Source organism: Cryptomeria japonica, chromosome 3 (genome assembly GCF_030272615.1).
Source record: "Cryptomeria japonica chromosome 3, Sugi_1.0, whole genome shotgun sequence".
Taxonomy (NCBI): domain Eukaryota; kingdom Viridiplantae; phylum Streptophyta; class Pinopsida; order Cupressales; family Cupressaceae; genus Cryptomeria; species Cryptomeria japonica.
The window spans coordinates 416,836,513-416,858,294 of record NC_081407.1 but is presented as its reverse complement, the minus strand read 5'-3'; the positions used below and the strand labels follow the sequence as shown (position 1 = coordinate 416,858,294).

The 21,782-nt window shown below is 36.4% G+C and overlaps 1 protein-coding gene across 9 annotated transcripts in view; it reads left to right on the top strand.

The window, feature by feature from the left end:
- Positions 1-21,782, top strand: part of LOC131070469 (lipid phosphate phosphatase 2) — a 167,979-nt gene that overhangs the window by 99,913 nt on the left and 46,284 nt on the right. For 8 of the 9 annotated variants that reach the window (XM_058006036.2, XM_058006033.2, XM_059218380.1 and 5 more), the window contains 2 exons: positions 2,570-2,758; positions 2,882-2,941. In XM_058006036.2, the coding sequence (XP_057862019.2) occupies positions 2,570-2,758; positions 2,882-2,941 (249 nt within the window). The remainder of the gene's footprint in view (positions 1-2,569; positions 2,759-2,881; positions 2,942-21,782) is intronic. The other variant, XM_058006041.2, reaches the window with a different exon arrangement.

The following is a 21,782-nucleotide window of genomic DNA, read 5'->3' as shown; positions in this document are numbered from 1 at the left end:
GAAGAGAACTTTTTCAAACTCAAAACATATACTGGATGGAGGAGATGAGGAGATGATAAGAAGAATATAAAAACCTACCATATTGCCTTCTTGACATCTACCATGTAACAACTGTACATTGAAAATACAATAATATACCTAATCATCTAATTCTCATAAAATAGTAAGTTTGATTTTTGGCAAGATAAAGACAACCCGGAAGGCAGTGAAATTCCCTTAAAAATAGGAACTTTCTAAAAATAGAAAGTTGCTCATAATTTGCTGAAATTTAACTGGTAGCTTCCTTGAAAGGTCCTGATTTCATTGCAACGTTCAGTTTTTCCAAAACCCTAAGCAAAAGACCCTAAATCTTAGTCTGAAGGGCAAAACCCTACAATAGGCCAAACGAGTTCCAGACTTAGCCAAATTTGCCCAAATGACTTGCAGGCTTGATCAAATTCACCCAAAGCACTTTCAAATCAAGGAGATTGAAGGGATTGCTGCGAAAAGACCCAGAGAAACACAACCAAAAGACCAAGAGGACCTAAAAAATTAGGGGGTCCCCATTTGGAATGGGTTGATGTGTGATAACGTCGCAACGATTCCCAAATTTTTTGCTAAAATTGGTTCCATTGTTGGGACCCTGTTCAGGTCTTGTTGAGGACAAGAAGAGAACTTTTTCAAACTCAAAACATATACCGGATGGAGGAGATAAGGAGATAATAAGAAGAATATAAAAACCTACCATATTGCCTTCTTGACGTCTACCATGTAACAACTGTACATTGAAAATATAATAATATACCTAATCATCTAATTCTCATACAAACTGAAGCTTAGATTGTTTAAGAAATACATATTTTTAAGTACACAACTAATAATTTATACCAATAAAGAGATATTCTTACATTGCTCAACCCATTAGCACATCCATGGCACCTTTGATGTTGTTGGTGCTAGTGTAAATAGTACTTATCTTTCCCAGAAAAAATTGACCATTTTCTTTTCTATAGGTGTTTACTTAGATTTTTTTTCCATTGTATTGAAGATACATTTGATTGCCTTGCATATTGTCATATGCAATTTTTTGTGGGAGAAAATGAACCACATTTGAATTTTGGACCATATGCCTAATAAAAAGCTTGGTCACAAAGAGGGCTATTGGATCAATGGTAGACCACCCTAGAACATGTAAATGGGAGGTCCTAGGTTCAAGTCCTAGCTGGTCAGTGGAAAATAATCTGGTATTAGGATCGAGATAGAAATCTTGAGCACCAAAATGTGGCCCAAGGGGGTTTGTTGGTGAAAATGAGCCACCCCTGAAATGTAATAAGAAGCCTACTGAAATCCAAGTTACAAAGAGAGTTGTTAGCTCAGCCAAACATGCCAATGGGAGATCCTAATTTTGAGTTCTAGCTGGTCCATCCAAAATTATCTTTTTTTGGTTTTAACACAAGTTGTGCATGGGAAGAGCTAGGATTCTAAAACAGGATCAACAGCTTAAAGTTTGTCAATTGCCTACCAAGGAATGATTGCAGAAAACTACATTAGTAATTTGCCTTTGACTTTCTTAGACACTTGTCACTTGGGCACAAAAGGAGTTCTCACGTATCTTCTTACTCGATCTTGCTCGATAATCTGCTACCTCCACAAAGCCAATTTCAATAGTTATCCAACCCGATATAATATTTCTTTTATTTTTTCTTCCTAAATACAATTCTAGAGGCTTCAACATAGATTGTAAGACACTAAAGAGTCCCTCCCATATACTCCAAATTCAGGTTCAGCTACAAAAGATGGAGCAAATTGCCTTTTGTTAGGTAAATACTTTTTGTTTTACCCTAAATTTGAAATGCATCTAGAAGATATCTTAGATTGTCTCTAAGATTCTAACTGTAAGATACAAATAGGGAGCAATAACACCACTGTATTAGATAACTTAAGACACAAATTTTGGCAGCAATATTGATGAAAAGAGTGCCAATTGGTCTGGTGAAAATAGGCACAAAATCTAATGAAGATGTCATGTCTGGGATGAAATCTTACTTTCATTGATCATATGGTTTTATCAAAATCAATATTCAAGAATAATGATCCCTATCTTGTTTTTTGTGCCCATTATACTATCTCATTTTCTCAAGAACACTTAGATTATGTAAAATATATATTCCTTCAATATTACCTATTTGTTAATCGAAAACAATTCTAGAGGCTATTTCTTAATTTGATTGATGAGAAAGCTAGTCAACACCTTGTTGGAAATTTTGAGAGCTGTAGACATCTACCCTTCCAATGAGACACTATGGAGAGTAATTGACATCCACCCTTCAAGTAACTTCCTCTTGTTCCCCTTTATGATCAATTTAATATATGCTACCTCAACCATTTAATCTCTATTTGTGGTGCTATGATTTCTTCACATACTTTAAGAAGGTATTTCCATAAGTGTTATGGGTCTTTGGCCCAAAACCAATGAACAATACACCTTTGAAATGCTTAGCTTGCAAACAAGTTTCTGGCATAACAAGATTACTTATTCCTTGTATTGAGATGTACATATTAATGTGTTGCAACTGGTTTTTCATTGCAGGGTCATTTTCAGGGTTGGGTTTCCTCTCTCTGTATCTTGCTGCAAAGGTTGAAATATTTGATCGCAAAGGCCATGCTGCAAAATTATGCATTGTTTTTCTTCCTCTTTTGGTTGCAATCCTTGTTGGTATTTCACGAGTAGATGACTATTGGCACCATTGGCAGGATGCATTTGCAGGAGCTCTTCTAGGTATGTATTTATCTGTTTTGGAGATAACACATACACTATTAATACCTATTTTGAATTTATATTATTGTAAAATTAGTTTTCCAACAATTTTATATTGCTTTAGTGCTCATTGCAAACTCACAGGCTTGACTATGGCTACTGTATGCTATCGACAATTTTTTCCGGCTCCATATGACTCAAATGGTAATTTACATCTCTCATCTTTCTGGTGCTTGTTATGAATGGAAATATGCACAATATATAATTGTGTATCATTGAAATCAACATGCTTTGGTTTTTTAATTTGCTCATTTAAAGGGTTTTTAATCCATAATTGACTAGACAAATATGCTTGTGTAAATTAGCGATCAAACAATTTTCAAACGTGGTACTTTAATTCCATTCAGATGATAATGGATTTCTTAACAAACTTAGACCTTAGAGTGTGCAGTCTAAATGGAAAGACAGCCAGAAACAAGCAACACCATAGAGATACACAGATTTTATCTTGGAAACCTCAGAAGAAGAAAACCATTTGGAAGTAGCTTCCAAGATTTTCTTTAAACTGAAAACAATTACAAGTATAAGAAACACTCTTTGTGTTTCCTATTTTTCCTAGTACTCTCTAGCTTTAAATGCTTCAACAACATAAAGTTGCATGGTACATAGATTTTCTTTCTTGAATGTTGCACTCTCACTTTGTGGACTGTTTTGGTAGCTTGTTCCCAATCCTCCAATTGATGGTTCACTCATTGTGGAATGACTTCATTTAATAAAATCCAACCCCATACATGCCTTAAATAGCTGTTGGAGGATCCTTCTCATGCTTAGGAAGTCTCTAGAGTTGAATTTAGAAGATTAGATGTTAAATTGTTCTCTTCACATTTCATTCTTGATCTTGTCACAAAATTGGCCTGTTGTGCAAACCAACAGTTTTGTAATTGCCCCAGTGGTTTTCCAACTGCACCCACAACTTTATGTAGACCGGCGGTTTCAAGACCACCATTGACAAAAATGAAATTGCTACTTCAAGGGTCATTTGGTCTTCCATCTTTTGAAAGCCATGATTTTTGTGTATAGACTCAAAACATGGCACCTATCATTATGTTTTGCAAGCGTAGAACGCTTTGAAAGGAACATGAATATGTAGAAGTATTCAACTTTGGGTGCCACCAAAGTACTTTTTTCGGTCTTGAAAGACAACCACATATGAGGCCAAAACTATGTCTGTCTGCTCTAAACAGTTACTAAATTCAAACAGTTGAATTTGGTGATGGACTAGATCCATTTACGGATCAGTTTCCTTGGACTTCTATTTATTTCTGTCCAGTGGCATTCAAATTATTCAATAATTATCCTGTTGATGAATTAAATATAATATTATTGATGTCTACTTTGTTCAAGATGTAAAGGTCTTTATTGATCTACAAAACATAACAAAAAAGAGAGTGCACCATACATTTGTAATAAAAAATATGAGTATATTAAAAAAGAAGAGCCATATTTTAACACTCTTTATAATCTCAAATGACAATGATGATAACCATTGTTTTACCAGGATTTTAGGATAGGGGAACAAGGGACGGAAAAAATGTTTCCTAGATTTTGGAGATGACTAATATATAGATATAAAATAACCACAATTTGCACATAATGTATAAAATCAAAAACCAAATTAAGAACATTGTTGATAATTGATAATTTAATGTTGACTATCAAAGCATAAATGTTAAGATATATCAAAATGGTTTATATTATAAGCATTATTTAGAATCAAGATTGATCTAGCAAACCAAAAGTATAAATGGAATTCAATTACATGGGATTTAAATGGAAAATACCTAGGAAAAACTGCTGCTTTTCCATCTAATTTAGCACAAAACAATTTCTTTGTTTTTTATTTTTAAAACTAGAGTGGGGGTTTGCGGTTGGCAGCCCCCAATCAGGTTGAGGGGTAGTATTGCCAAGCCCAAATCAAGGCCTTAGGCATTTTCATGGTGCATGCAATTTTTGTGTATGAAAGCATGAAATAACAAATGTTTAGGTTAGGGGGTCTTGTGGCCCACATAAAACATTTAGGCTTTTTTATTCTTGTTTTTTGTCTTTTTTGACAATCATTATATGACAGATTGGGGACATTTTGTCATCCTTTGACCATAGAAACAAATAACTTTCTTAGGAATATCTTTGTAAATAAAAAAGATGAAGTTATTTTGAATTTCTCAGTATATTATAATGAATTCAAAAAACATTGAAGATAAAAAAAGAGAGAGAATTGATTTTTTTTAATATTTAAAGCCATCCTAATTGTGCAGGTGTGTGTGCGCTCTCACACACATAAAGATAGAGATAAAAAGAGAGTACAGCATGAGTTTTTAAATATAGGTTTTTCTCATTAATTTTGAGATCACTGATTATAATGTACTCTGCATAAATGTATTACTAGATAGTTAACTTCAAATTTAACTCTCAAAATCAATCATAAACTACAAAATACAAATTCCAAGCTACAAAGTACAAACTACAAAGAAACACCAAGTACATGGAGTGAATGAGGCAAACTGCTATGTGTTGATGTGTATTTTGTACACGACCAAACACAGAATAAAATACCTAGAGGTATCTTATCCTCTCTTGATTAAAGTCTCCGAATGCTGAAGATGTCGCGAAAAGGATCAATCGGGATGACTTCAAGGTTCTTTGCTGTTTCTTCAAGGGGCCTTACACACTTTCAGAGAAAGCTTGTCCGTGTTACTTCCTTTCAAATGAGGGAATAGGATTTTCCTAACACTAACAGATTTTCAAAAAATGTCAAAAGATAAGGGTTTCAAGGAAGAGATACTTAAACTAATCCTAAGAATGACTCAATGAAGGCTAGACTTGATAAGATTCTACCAATTTCGGTATCGCCAAGAAATTACAACTCTACTAGAATTGATGTGATCTTCTAAGGGGATTTAATAACTTCCAAATCATCAAGGATATAGATACTATCATAGAGATACATATCAATACTTCCAATAATGATTGAATTCTTAATCAATCTCGATGTTTCCAGTTGACCACACAAGGCGTTCTTACAATCAATAAGAAGCTAGTGGTTTGGAATGTGAATCTTATCAAAGATCAAGCACAACACTTCGTCCTTCAAACTTAAAATTTAAATGCTATTTCAACTGAGAGTGATTCAAGAAGATAAACAATCATGAAGATAGCCACAAGTATTGCAATAAAACACCATAACTTCAATATTTTATTGATCTCATAGCCAAGTGGACAACAATTGTTCAAAATTCTTTCTTCACTACTCAATCTTGCTACAAACAATGACTAATTTCTCTTCAACTTTCTAACTTTCTAAACTTCTAAACTCTCTCTCTAACCCCTTAAAATGAAATGAGTGAGGGCATATATAGCATCCTCAAATACAATGAATGGCTTAGATCAATTCGAGATCAATGGCCAAGATTTTACAATGAAACCCTAATTAGGGTTTGTTACAACAAACTTAATTCTGACCAATGAAATAATTGCATTATTTGGACACATGTCTCTAGAATATTCGACCAATGGATAGCCGGGGTAGGTACATCGAAGTTTGTGCCATCTTTAATGAGTCAGGTACATTGAATCTGAACATGCTGAGGTGGACCAACCCGACTGGAGGAGTGATGATTGGGATGCCACCTTGTCTAACCCTTGGTTGATGCTCAATTTGGTGATGCTTTCCTTCAAATGCTAGGCTGGAAGATAAATGGAGAAGGTCGTCCTTAATGAAACTGGATTGGAGGAGGTCGTCCTTAATGATGCTGGACTGGAGGAGATTGTCCTTGTCCTGGCTTGATCTTCTTTGATGAGAGCCTGGCGAGTAATAGATCCTCCGGCTTTGGGGGTTGTCATTTGATGCCTACGCAAAAGATTAAAGTTAGTCTTTGAGTATAATATCTTAAAGCATAGGATCTAAGACCTTTCAAGGGAATAATTCAAAACATTAATTTGAAAATGACATGATAAATCATGAATTATAAATTCTCAAATTAATTATGAATGGAAATTAGATTTTTCAAGACTTAGACTTTAAAAGATTGCCATGAAATCAAAATAAGTCTTGAATAGAAACTTCAAAAATTTGATTCTTCATACCTCCTTCTTTGAAAGCTTAACTATGAACCTTGGAAAATGGAAGAAAGGAGATCAAATTTTGCTGGATAAGGATTGAATTTTGGTCTCCCTTTGGATGAATTATGCCTCAATTAACCTTCAAAAGAACTTCGCACTCTGCTAGCCTCCAACCACTTAACAAATTCTGGAAATTAGCCGCCAATTTAGCAAGAAATTCGCCTCCAATCTGGTATAATTCGCTCCTCCAATCTGCTCTTGAAATTCGCATGAGAAGAATAATGAATGAATGATTTGAAAGTGCTACAATGCTCCTCTCTTATATAGGGCGCTCACCCTAATTATCCATGAGGCCGACCTAACAAATTAGCAATAAAATAAGATACAATCCCTTTTAAAAGGGGGCCGACTTGCTTGTAAAAGCAAATAAATGAATTTGAGCGCTCACCTTTATTCTTTTAAATTTTAAAATTAATTTCAAGGCTTCCAAGGTGGGATTTATATTTATATTAAGGCTTAAAAATTAATCAATTAAATGGTAAAGGCCTTAATTTATGCGAATTTGATCTAGCTTCCCCAAATGTCTTAATTTTGGCAAATTTAGTGAAAATTGAGGAATATTGAGGTTTGATTGAGGCTTAATGAAGTTTCCTTTCTCCCTTGGGCTTTGAAATATCCAAGATGATGAAGGTCTAAACCACTTCAAGGCTTGTTCATTTCAAAAATTGAAATTTTCACAACCTATATTTGCAAGTTTCCATGTCTTTGTCTTCACAATCTTGCAATTTGTCCTTGACTCAATCCAACAAGGTTGAATGATAGGCCTTTTGATGATTTCGCCTTGGACCCTTTGGAAGGGTCAGGAGCGATTTTTCCAATTAGGTCCTGAATACCTTGTTTTCTTGACTCCAAAATCTTCCGGAAGGCAAGCTCATGTTTGTTTTGACCTAGTCAAAGTCTTGCATTTCGAATTTTAGCATTTCACATGAGCAAATTAGGTGATAATGTGAATTTCGCCTTGGACCCTTTGGAAGGGTCAGGAGCGATTTTTATTTTTTTAGGTCAAAATTCACCTTAGTTTGATCATTAACCTCCTCCAAGGCAATCTCCAGGGTCTATTCATCTCAATCACTGAGTTGGCTTATCAATTTTTTGAAGGAAATATTGTTCTTTTGGGAATTTCGCTTTGGACCCTTTAGAAGGGTCAGGAGTGAAATTCTCTCCTGAGCTCAAAATTCTCATTTTTTGAAGGTCTAAATTTCTTCAAGGCATTCCAAATGGCTTCTTTTATTGTAGTCTAGGCCTAGTTTTACTTGAATTTTGGAAGAAAAGGTGTCTTTGATGTTTTTCGCCCTGGACCCTTTGGAAGGGTCAGGAGCGATTTTTCTTGCTTAGGCTTACTCCTCCATCATTCTGACTTCAATCCACCCCTCAAGACTAGGCAATGGTCTTCTTCATTCACTCCACCCAAGCTTGGTTTGTTCTTGCAAGGCAAGAAAGGGGATTTTGAGATTTTCGCCCTGGACCCTTTGGAAGGGTCAGGAGCGAAAATCCTTCTCTGACCTAGAATCATCATTTTTTGAAACAAACACCCACTCAAAGGTGGTCTCAAGGGCAATTTCTACCTTGGTCTAGTCTTGTCTTAGCACAAACTTGAAAGGAACATATCGGTTTTAGGATTTTCGCTCTGGACCCTTTGTAAGGGTCAGGAGCGAAAATTAGGTTTTAGGGCAATTTTCCAATCCTTTCATCTTCAAATCACTTCCAAGGCATAAAACATCTTGCCTCACTCCTCTCCAAGTCATGAAAAGCAAAATCTTGTCTTAAATTTGCAAGGAAAAAGGAGAATTTGGAAATTTCGCTTTGGACCCTTTGGAAGGGTCAGGAGCGAAATTTTCATTTGTCTTCAAAACTTGCCTTTTTAGCAACCCAATTCCACTCTAAGGCAATCCAAATACCTTCTCTCACCCTTGTCTAAGCTTAGCTTTGTCCAAAATTTGAAAGGAAGGATAGTTTTTAGGATTTTCGCTCTGGACCCTTTGGAAGGGTCAGGAGCAAAAATCTCCCTTAGGCTCAATTCCTTCACCTTTTCAACCTCAATCATCTTCAAAAGGCAAAAGCACACCTCCTCACACCCATTCAAGCCATAAAAACCAAAAAGTTGTCCTGACCTTGCAAGGGAAATAGTTGTTTTTAGGAATTTCGCTTTGGACCCTTTGGAAGGGTCAGGAGCAAAATTCACTATTTGGCTCAATTCCTTCACTTTTCAATGATTTCTTAGCACTTCAAGTCATTCCCAGGGGCAATTCCTTTTTGGTTTTACCTTATCCCACACTTGTCCTAGCAAGACTTGATAGTCAAAAGAAGCTTTGAGAAAATTCGCTCTGGACCCTTTGGAAGGGTCAGTAGCGAAATTCTCAATCTTGACCAAAAATCTTCATTTTTTCACCTTGAAACTTCTTTGCTAGGTGGGATTTCATCTTTTATTGTGCTAGGAATAGGATTTCATGTCCAAGAAAGGCTAAAAAATAGGTTTATAAGGAATTTCGCTCTGGACCCTTTGGAAGGGTCAGGAGCGAAATTGCCTTTCCTGGCCAGAATTCTTCATTTTCATGACTTCTAAACATGCCCAAGGGTTTCAACATGCTCATTCTTCCTTTCATCATGCCTTTGACACCTCAATTTAACCAAACAAGACAAGAAATGTCTCCTATAGAGATTTTCACTTTGGACCCTTTGGAAGGGTCAGGAGCAAAAATTAGGTTTTAGGCCTATTCCATCATCATTTCCAGTTGAATTCATCTCTCAAAGGAAGAAAACACTACTCCTCTCTCATCGAAGCCATAAAAACCAAAACTTGACTTGATTTTGCAAAAAAAATAGGTGATTGAGGAATTTTCGCCCTGGACCCTCTGGAAGGGTCAGGAGCGAAAATTCTCCTTTTGGGCAAAATCCTTCATTTTTCCAAGTTAAAACATCTTCAAGAGGCAAAAGCAAGTTGTTCTTGTTTCATTCATGTCAAAACTTGACCTTCTTCACTGCACAATAAGAGCTTTTGGGAATTTTGTTCTGGACCCTTTGGAAGGGTCAGGAGCGAAATTCACTATTTTGTCCAAAGTTCTTCATTTTTACATGCTTCCAAATCTTCAAAGGTATCAAATAAAGTCCAATCTTCATTCCCAGAGACCCTGCACATCAAAACTTAGCCAAAGTTAGGAAGAAATAAGCTCTAATAAGATTTTCGCTCTGGACCCTCTGGAAGGGTCAGGAGCGAAATCTCCATTCCAGGCCAAATTGCTCAGTTTTCAAGTTTCAAACCACCTCACAAGGCACAGTTAGGTCTTTTTCCAAGCTAGGAACAAGGTTGCAAGTCTGTCCAAGGCAAGAAATAGGGTTTAGGATGAAATTCGCTCTGGACCCTTTGGAAGGGTCAGGAGCGAAAATCTCCTTCAAGTATCATCTTGCTCTTCAAAAATCAATCAAGTCCCTCTCCAAGCAAGAACATATCAATCTACCCTCAAACATGCCCTAGAAAGCATCATTCAGTCAAAAATGAGAAGAAAAAAGAGGTTTACAAGGATTTTCGCCCTAGACCCTCTAGAAGGGTCAGGAGTGAAATTGACATTTTCAAGCTAGATGTTACCTTGATTCGCTTCTACCTCCATCAAACTTGATCAAACCAACTCCTTTTCTTCACTGGCTCTGCTCAACTGACTTAGACAGGGAAACAAACAGGACCCTGACAAGAAAACCTTCAATCTAGACCTGACCTGACCTGAGACCTATTCACCCTGTTCCTTGATCTAACCTACTCGACTCTCCTGAAAGGAATGCTTCATTATGGCAAACTTGAGGTTTCAGGCAGACGACCAACAACTTCCAAAAACTAGGCTAGACTCAGCTTGAAAGAAACGCTAAAACGAGCTTCGGAGATTAGCCCTAATCTAGCCAGCCCAAGCAAACCACTCACTCACTAAAAAACCTAGAAAGCAGAGAGAAAAACAAGCAAAGAGAAAGCAAAACCTAAAGCAAAAAGAGGGGGTCCCCATTCTAATGGGGCGATGTGTGAAATGGTCACAACACTATGTAGTATAATCGTAATTATATTCAAATGCTATTCATGAAATACAATGGGTGTTCTAAATATATCAAAGTCTTCTTCATCAAATGTAGTCTGTTCATTTGTTATCCATTTTGAGTTAGGATTGATCTTCTCAAGTTCAAACTACTTGATATAATCAAATTGAATACATTACTTTGTTAACTATACAAAATAAGAATTATAATTGCAAATTGCAAGAAAACAATAATAACGATTTATAGGTGGAAACACAAGTTTTTGTTTCTAAATTCAAAGGTATCATTCATCAAATTTTGAGTCAAACAATTGCATTTCCCAAATTCATGTTCAAACACAATTGAAGAATGTGCACAAGGAGATAAACTACATGAGTGGCTCAAAATGTGCATTGCCATCCATTTTAAGTTTTTGGCATCCTTGCCAAAATAATTCCACTAGTTGGCTATGGAATTTATCTTAATGATAATTCTATTTAGTTAGAGAATTTTAATCTTCAAAACAAAGTAACAAACTTTAAACTTTGCATGAGATGAGAAGGGAAAAGTTGATTGCAAATTGCCAAGTACTTGGTTTCAATGTAGTCTGGTCTTCTATAAAATAGAATGGCGAAAAATCCATTTCCCTTTTGGTATGTTGGCAACTTTGCCATGGCTACTCATCGATCCTACAGTTTAGGAAAAAATCTCTCAATGCATTGGAAGAGCCCCACACTTACCTCTTCAATGAAATTGAAGGAGTTTCTATAAAAGAATGTTGGATCCAGGTAGTATCTAATGGAATGGAGGATGCAATGCATTTGCTAATCCCATCTCACATCAATGGCCTCCCATATTGGCATGTATCTGCTTGTCTCATGGGCCATGCTTTGCTTGATAGCTTCTTTAATCCTACCCATGGTCTTGTATACGTAGCCAATTGGTGGTTTATCCCCATTAACTAGTCACAACACTCACTAAAAGGCTTGAAAAATAGTACAATCTCCTTTGCTTACTTCCAAAAACTTGTGGCAAAACATGTTTGGCCATGTTCTAACCATATGTGTTATTGACAAAGCTAAATTGTTGTTAGAATGTAACCACTCAAAACAAACATTTGTTTCAAATTCATCTTTTGGCCTCAAAGAGTCTATAATGCTAGGGCGGTGGGTGGAAAATCTCGTGACCCTTGGTTGGAAGATTAGTTTTAGAGAATGAGCCACACGATTTTGAAACAAAGTGAGAAACTTTTCCATTAACAATGTCCCAACCACATTATTGAATAGAGTGAATATTCCTTCTACTGATTTCATCATACCTGATGCATCCACTAATCTTAAAAACATAATGCCAAGCTTAAATGCAACAACGAATTTGATGAGAGTGTTAGCATTTTAATTTGTCTCTTGTGAAACAACACAAAATGGAACAACAAGAGACAAAACCTCTCTTCAAATTAGCAAGGGAAGCTCCTTGAGATCTTAAACCACTCCCAAAATCTTAAGCTATGAACATGTTTACAGTTATGCAAACTATACAAGTTTATCAATGGGGTTTGCATGAAAGGAGATAATTCAAAATTAAACCTAACATATCCTTTTGATCTTAGAGGTTAAGCACAAGACCTGAAAGTACTAAACTCACAAAAGGACTTTTTATTATTTACATTTACAACAAAATAATACGAAAGGCAAATGCTTAACCAACAGATCCACATCAACAAGAAATGATTAAACAAATTGAACATCACACAATTTCAAGAAGAAAACAACTAAACTACATTCATAATTACTAAGATATCCTTGGTTAATAATTTGGTTAATTTTTCCCTCAACAATTTCTTACGCAATTAGATCAACTTTAATCACTATACATGGCTTATAATTTGGCATCAATAGGATAATCCAATAGAAGAATTTAGATTTGTATACTCATTCAATTACTTAAATTGCACCAAATTCACCTTGCTGATCAAAACATCAAGTTAAATACATTTGAATAGTACCCGTTTACAATTTATTTCAGTAAATTTCTCTACATTAAGTAGGTCCTCTTAAAGGGCTCATGATTTGACTTATAAAGCATATTTTGATTGTATCTACTCCAAGGTAGTGGATTCAGACAATTTTGAAAGAGATGATAACTGACAACTGCCTATGTTGGTAACTCCCCATCCTCTATCCAGTCTCTAAAAGATGCTTAGATCTAACGATGACTTATGTTGGTAACTCCCTATCCTCTATCCAAACTCTAAAAGATGCTTAGATATGCAATGAATTGAGGTTATAAGTAAAGTTTATCAGGAGTGTTTGACTCCAGGATTGGCTGAGAGTTTCAATGAAGTCTCAAAATCAATGCGACCTCCTTCCTTAATTTGCTAATGTCTAGAATTCTGCTATTGTGTTGAAGACACTTGAATTGCAATCCATAGTGCTCTGGTCTAATTATTTCCATTAGTTAATGAAACAATTTCTCTGTAGAGGTCTAGATGAAGTACAATGATCACTACACAAAATGATTGTGCTCAACAATCACTAGCTAGATCTGGATATTATAGCTGTTTGGGTACTTCGGTGCTAGTCAAATTTCAGTTGGTCACGATTGAATGAGGTAGGTAAGTGGTAAAGTTGTCCCTGTGTTTGTTGATGTTCCTGCTCCAATCTCCTAATGTAATGTTCCCAAACTATTCAACACAAGCCGTACGGTGGTGCATCAGCAAGGCCGCACGAAGTGGAGTGGAGGGGGGCTGCTGTACGGTGGAGAGGCCGTACGGTGAAGAGGCCGTACGGTGAAGGGAAGTCATACGGTGGTGTGGGGTGGAGGGCGTACGGTGGAGAGAAAGGGAGTGTACGGTGTGAGTGCCGTATGGGGAAGTGAGGGAGGGGCCGTACGGTGTAAGGGCCGTATGGTGATGCCAAACAGACCGTACGGTGGAACACAAGAGGGCCGTACGGTGGTGGGGAAGGTGTGCGGTGTGGCCAAAAGGAGGCTGTACGGAGGTGACAAGAAGGTCTTTCGGTGGTGCAGAGGTACGGTGAGCTTGTGTGGTGACTTCCCGGAGAACCAGATCAACAGAGACGCAGCGGTAGAAGTAAACAATGATAAAATTCTAGATTTGCCAGATCCGGAACGATTACAATGACAGAATAGGGTGAGCGGTGATCCTCACCGAAACTGCAAATACCAAATAGGGAGGACCTTTCACCTTCGAAATGGCGGAAACAGAACTGCAACAGGAATTCGCACAATAGAGAAAAGATACCAAAAATACGCATATCCCCAACAATGACTAACACGGCCAAATATATGGGCTCCGGGAAACTTCACGAAGGGTTACAAACGGGCCGACATGACCAACCAAAACTTGCCTAATCTAATTAAATAAAAGGGCCTGAAATATTTGTTATTAAATTTGGGCCTTACAACAAGGTAATTAGATTTATTATTTAATTACATCGGGGATATCACACCTAAACAGCTGAGGCTTGAACTAATTGGTATGTGCAATTATAACGAGGGCGAGCAATGATAAATCTATGAGTTCCTTCCAAATGCTCTAGTTGCAACTACCCACCTGATGCATAGAAAATATGAACTGAATCACATGCTGCAGCACCTGATCTGGGATTGCCTAGCTAGAAGATAGGGATTCCATCCTACCTTTGTAGTGTAAGTTGAGAAGGGTTTTGCCCTCCTAGGTTATTGTATGCCAACAATCCTTGAAGAAAATCTTTGAATTTGGATTGTAATTTGAACAACCAAAATTGGATAATCAAATGAACGATTCAAACTTGCAATTATACACCTATGAATAGGTCGCAAGGGCCCTTTTATTTTGGTGCCACAGTTTGAATTATATATATTTTTAATATTTATTATTCATTATAAGGCTAGTGTTTAAAAACCTTTTTTATTTATTTTTTAATAAATATTATATTTAGAAAAGAGGGGACATGACAGTCCCCCCTTCCCCAAATTGCTTTCTCTCGAGCAATTTCATATTTGGGTGATAAAATATTTCCACTCCTTCCCATGTAAGGTGGAAGATTCTTTCAACATACCGAATCCTTTGTTATGACCTTATTTCTCAGCCTTCTTTCTTACATGTCAATGATAGCCTCGGGTTCCAAGATGAATTTGCCCTCATGATCAAGCGGCGGTAGCTCCAATGAAGGAGTAACATGCTGTCCAAGTGCCCTTTTGATGCACGATACATGAAATACATGGTGAATTCTGTTATTTTCTGGCAGTTCTAACTCATATGGAATCTCTCCTATCCTCTTCATGATCTTTAACCGTCCATAAAATTGTGGCTTCAGCTTCTTAGCTCCACTTCCATTGGGAGTAGATTGCCTATAGGGATACAACCTCATAAACACCATGTCTCGCACCTCAAAAGTCCTCTAAAAAAGATGGTGATAAGCACACATCTTTTTCTGGTTTTGGGCCTACCATAGGTTCTCCTTGAGTGCTTTCAAATTGTCCAGATTTTGCTACATCAAATCCCTAGCTCCTAGAACTTTGTTGTTCAAAATAATCAAATTCACAAAAAATAATGCATCATATCCATACAATGCTTTGAAAGGAGTCATGCTTATAGACATATGATATGTGGAGTCATAGTAATACTCCCCAAGATAAAGCCATTTAATCCATGATGTTTGCTATCCAGCAACTTAATGCCTTGAATACCCTTCAATTCATTTATTCACAGTCTCTGTTTGCCCATCTGTTTGAGGGTGATAACTAGTTCTTGGAGTCAACTTTATGCTTGTCAACTGAAAATTTATTGTCAAAAGAAACTAAGGAACCAATTGTTCTTGTCACTCACAATGTTCCTAGGCAGCCCATGTAATCTAAAATCCTCTTTAAATAACAATGCAACCACTTGTGGACCCTTATATTTTGAAGAAATAGCATAAAAATGAGCATAATTAGTGCATCTATCCACAACCACGAAAATGCAGTCCATACCCTATACCAGTGGAAGACTCGTAATAAAATCCATAAAGATTCTCTCCCATTCTTGATTTGGGATGGATAGAGGCTGCAATCATATTCTACCTTGTTTTTTTGACTACCAAACACTTCCTAACATGTTCGAAAATTTCTCCTTAAAGCCTTTCCATGAAAAATACTTGCTCAATTGCTTGTATGTCTTGTAATACCCTAGATGGCCAGCTAATGGTGTGTTATGACAAGCTCTCATATCTTCTCTTTATTTTTTGATTCTGGAACAAGTTATATCTGATTCTTATAAAGTATGAGCTCAACCACCATGTTGTGTTAAATTTCGATCAGATTTGAATAAGCAGGTAATTTTAAAATTTTATTTGTACTTTGATCACAATCTGATATCAATTTAAATCTGAAGATCGATTTCTGCTTTAGTTTAATGTTTTAGATTTTTTTCTTCTTAATATGATCGATCTGCAGATGTTCTTAATTCTGATATCAATACTGAATATATATTGTTTCAATTTTATCTTGATACTTTATTCAGCATCGATCTTATAACTCAGAATATATGTCTGAATAAATATCACTTGTGATGTTGGTATTATTGCAGAGTCTGCGTTTTATCTTGAAGTCTATCTAGATCGATAATGATCTGAGTATATAGATCGAATATAGTATTATAATCGATCAGATCTAATGAATATGTATCGCTTAATATATAATAATGAATGTAAGGTATTTTCTTATCACCTTCCAAAGCCCGATCGATCTCTTAAGTAGAGATTGAAGTTCTTCAAGGGCTGCGACAATTCATCCAATCAGTGTCTCTCCATGTGCGGACACAATGTTTGATGATGATTATTGATCTTTAAGAAGGGTGAACTTAATGTTAATTAGTTTGAATACTAATTGATCATAGATAAGCAAATGCAATAATCGTTTGATTAGTTAAGACTTTATCTTAACTTTAATGCATTTATTTCATGACCGATTCATGACCATAAATTATAATTATAAGGATCGGTTTTCATGGCATATGCAAAGGAGTGAGTCCTCCTGACGCTACATATATTATCAACACTCCTTCTTAGCTAGGGAGGAATCCTTCTCAATCTCTACAAGTCACATCACCTCATCGTGATGACTAACACAATGACTACACTCATGTGAATGAAGGAAGCTTATCACCTCATCGTGATATTTGACCACTATGGCTGCTCTCATATGTGGAAAGGAAAGATATCACCTCACCGTGATGTCAACCATCATGGCTTCTCCCATGGATGGTGAAAGTATAGATATCACCTCACCGTGATATCAACCTCGTCACCTCACAATGATGGTAAAATGCACAAGTGTTCATCATTGTGAGATCGTCACCTCACAATGAGATTCACCATGGCTCATCCCAAAGGGTGAACACACAAGTACAAGAAAATCATCACGGACTCTCTCACGTGATGTTGTCATGGCGTCACACACATGACATCCACCATGACGCATCCCAGAGGGTGGATCCACCATGGCTCATCCCAAAGGGTGGAAATAAGGCTCTCACCTTAAATCTCTCTCAAAGAGAAATGCATTAGCAAGAACTTACACTTTAAACTTCACTCTCAAAGAGAAGAATGCATTAGTATAAAATATAAATATATCAATGAGACTCAATCTCAACTAGGGCTTCATTCTCCACTATACCAAGCTTATCTCGAAAGTATACAAAATTTATCTTGGAGAGAGGCTTGGTGAGAATGTCTGCCATCTGCTCATTAGTACTAATGTATCTCAATTGAATAGCACTCCTTTCCACCATGTCTCTAACATGGTGATACTTGATCTCCACATGCTTTGTTCTATCATGAAACACGGGATTGACAAAAAGCTTTACACAACTTTGATTATCATAATGGATAATAGTCGGCTTTAAGGATTGCCCAAACAATCCTGCAAGAAGCTTCCCAAGCCACACTGCTTCTCGTGCTCCCACACATGCTGCAATATACTCAGCCTCTATAGAGCTTAGTGCCACTGAAGATTGTTTCCTGCTGCACCAAGAAATTATGGTAGAACCCAAACTAAAACAACAACCAGAGGTTCTCTTCTGATCAATGACACACCTTGCCCAATCGGAATCAGTATATCCATGCAGCTTCAAGTCCACATCAGAAGAATATCTCAGGCCATATCCAACTGTGCCGCACAAGTATCTCAGAATATGTTTTGCTGCAACTAGATGTATTTGCTTTGGTTCACACATGAATTGGCTAAGTGCACTTACTGCATAGCAAATGTTTGGTCTAGTATTCACTAGGTAGATCAAAGACCCAATCATCTGCCTGTATAGTGTAGAATCCACCAGATCCGAAATAGCTGCAACCTCTCTTAACTTATGCAAGTTGGTCTCCATAGGTGTGGACATGGATTTAAAATCCATCATACCAAATCTCTTTAGAATGTCAATGGTGTACTTCCCTTGACTCAGAATGATCCCATCAGATTTTTGCCAAACTTCTAACCCAAGGAAGTAGTGCAATAAACCAAGATCCTTCATCTCAAATTCAAAAGCTAATTCCTTGCATTTGATAATAAGATGATCTTCTCTAGTGATAAGTAAGTCATCAACATAAATAATTAGGATTAATGCTTCCCCATTAATTACCTTGAAGTACAAGTTTGAATCTACATCATTCTTGGAGAAGCCCAAGCCTATCAAGTAACAATCAATCCTTTCCTACCAAGCACATGGAGCCTGCTTAAGGCCATACAATGCCTTCTTTAGCTTGCAAACATGAGACTCCTTCCCATGTACCACAAATCCTTCAGGTTGCTCAATAAATACTTCTTCCTCGATTACACCATTTAGAAAAGCCATCTCTACATCCATTTAGAGAATCTTCCATCCTTTAGATCCTGCAATAGCAATGATGATCCCGAGTGTAGTGTTGGTTGAAAATTTTGTACACTTGGGGAAATATACAAAATTGTTGTTTCAATCACAGCACACGAGTAAAAACTCTCCTAATTAAGGGAAGGCTCCCCCTATCTAACTACAACTTGGAAAATAAAATAGGATGGGACAACAATCTTTCTTCTTTTATTAAGAAAGACAATATCCTTTTCTCTTCATAGAAAAGGATAGCGATTGAATATGAATAGCAATAACCACTTTTAAGTGAAATAAGAGAAAGGAAATGAAGTTTCCTGAAAGCGCAAAGACTTCCGTCACTTCCTACGGGACGGGACAGCAATATCAAGCTCAAAGACTTGACTATTGGAAGTCCTATCTACCCTTTGCTATACTAAATTTTACAACGAATAAAAGACAACAGCTCAAAGACTGGAATAATCTATTCTTTCAACACAAAGACAAGAACTAATGCAAGATCAAAGACTTGCTGCTATTTCTTATCAAACAGTAATTTTTCCTCAAGAATAGACGCAAGCTTAAAGACTTGCCGCTCCTTCAAGAGAGTTTCCTATTTTAATTAATCTTCTCTACTTGTAGCTCAAAGACTTCAAATCAGATTGGACTAAGCTCCTTTAGAAACAGTTTGCATGGAAGAAATAAAAAGATTCAAACTCAAACATGTAGCTCAAAGACTCAAAACTTGAGTGATCCTTCTTTATTATTCTTCAAAACCTTCAATTCACATACATAAGCTCAAAGACTTCTTGCTGTAAATTTGGCAGAGTTTTTGCTTGCTTTCCCAAAAGATAAATATTACAATAGAGCCCTCAAGTATTTATAGAAGAGGAGCCTTGAGAAAAAGGTGGGAGTGTTGTCCTCATTTTTGTTTTCAAAAATGAAGAGCCACTACGGTGAAATTTTTATGAAAAAAAAGAAATTTTTACTCTATGGCACGCTTCCCGAGGCAAAATTTTGACTAATCCTTGGACTGGCTTGATCCTCAGTCCATTCTCGAACTACGTTTCAAATTTCGTCCAATTCTGGGTTCGTTTGCTATGCCTTTCCTTCAATTTCGGGTTTTAAAACCCAGACTGCAGGTGGAGAATTTTCTTCAAACTGCAAGTTTTAATGATATTCATTGTTATGGTCTTTGTAAGGGAATTTTTGATCAATTACATGTGCACTTTTATTTTAAATATGTCACTTGTAATTTATTTTAAGTTTCCCTTTTAATGTTTTTATCTTTTTATTGTTTTTTGGTCATTTTTAGTTAAAATAGGGATTTTTTGGCTCAACTGCAAGTAAACTTGCAGTTTGTTCAAAAAACCCCTACTTTAATGGTTTTCACATGTAATAGGGATTTTAAATCCCCATTACATATGTGCAAGTGTTTTTAACTTGTTGTAGGGATTTTATTTCCCTTTACAAGTATTTTTAAACTTGCAGTTTGCTCCAAAAAACCCGATTTTGACATGAAAGTGCATTTTTGACAATTTTAAACTTGTCATTTGTCCAAAAAAACCCGATTTTGGCTTGATGAGTGAAAAAGTGAAAAATTAAACTTGCTATTTGTCTTAAAAAACCCGATTTTGACATGAAAGTGGGAAAAGTGAAAATCGAACTTGTCATTTTCTATCTAAAACCCGATTTGCTTCATTTTGGACAAATCGAACTTGTCATGTGTCTCCCAAAACCCGATTTTCATGCAGAATTGATTTGTTGAAGATTTCAAAGCAATTTTTTGTGGAGATTTTTTAGGGAAGGAAGGCGTTTTTGTTTCTACCCTATTTTCATGCAATCATCAACATCTTTCATGCCAAATGGAGGTTATATTGACTGGTTTTTGGAGCTAAATCAGCAAAAAACGTGGTTCTTTAAACCCACATTTTGGGCGTTTTTTACTTCATAAATCTGCAATCTCCTTAAGCGTTTTGTCTTCTTCTACCTAGGCGTGGAGGGTGAGAGGGTTTTCACACCATTTAATGATGCCGTTGGAGTTTATTATGGTGGCCACGTGATTTCCTTTGGCCACGTGATTTCCTTTGGCCACGTTTTCTCCCTTTGGCAGCGTTTTCAATCATTTGGATCATTGCTTCTTCTTCTACCTTAGGCGTTTTTCTTGGATGCACACTCTCATTGGCATTTTGGTCCTCCAAGTTTAAGATTGCTGCTATATTTGGGGCATTTTTACAAAAAACGTGATAAGGGTTTGATATTCCGGTTTTGCTTCTTCATCTCAAGAATTGTTGCATTATTGGAGAAGCATTTTGCATTTTTAAGAAAGGTATGTTCTCCTTCCTTTCTTCTCTTCATTTTATTATTTTCTTGTTTTCTTTATTTTTCGTTTTTAGTTACATTTTTTGGCATGTGATGTTCTTCCCCAAAAATTTGGTTTTCGTGAAAGAAATCTTCCCCTTGAAATGCAATTGTTGAATTGCATTGTTCTTCTCAAAATTCCCTCTTAACTTGTATTTGGGATTTTTAATCTCAATTACAAGTTCGCTGGAAATTTTTGTCCTTCCCCTACAATTAAGGAATTTAATCATTTTTGGTTAAAATTCCAAGCTTGAAAAGTGTGAAATACCCCTCCCTTGCAAATTCAGGTTTTAAAAACTGGATTACATGTTGAAGAGTTCTTCCCATTTTCATAAAAATGACTTTCCCGGATATTCCCGTTTCTATTCATTCACGTTCCCCATATCCGTACTTTCCATTTCAATCATTTCCCGCAAGTCAAAATCCCATTTTTCGTCCATTTCTCCATTTTCGAATTTACAAGTGTACTTGTATTCGGGTTTTAAAACCCCGATTGCATGTATGTCCTTTCCAACTTGTATACTTGCGAAAATTCTCCCAAGATCCGAAATTGGTCAAAGTCAAGATTTTTCCATTTCTACATATCTCCTCTCTTCCTTTCACAAAACCCTGAAATTCAGAAATCAAAGTTTTACCCATTCAAAGAAGGAAGAATGATATTTGCAGCTGACTATGATGTTGCCTTAA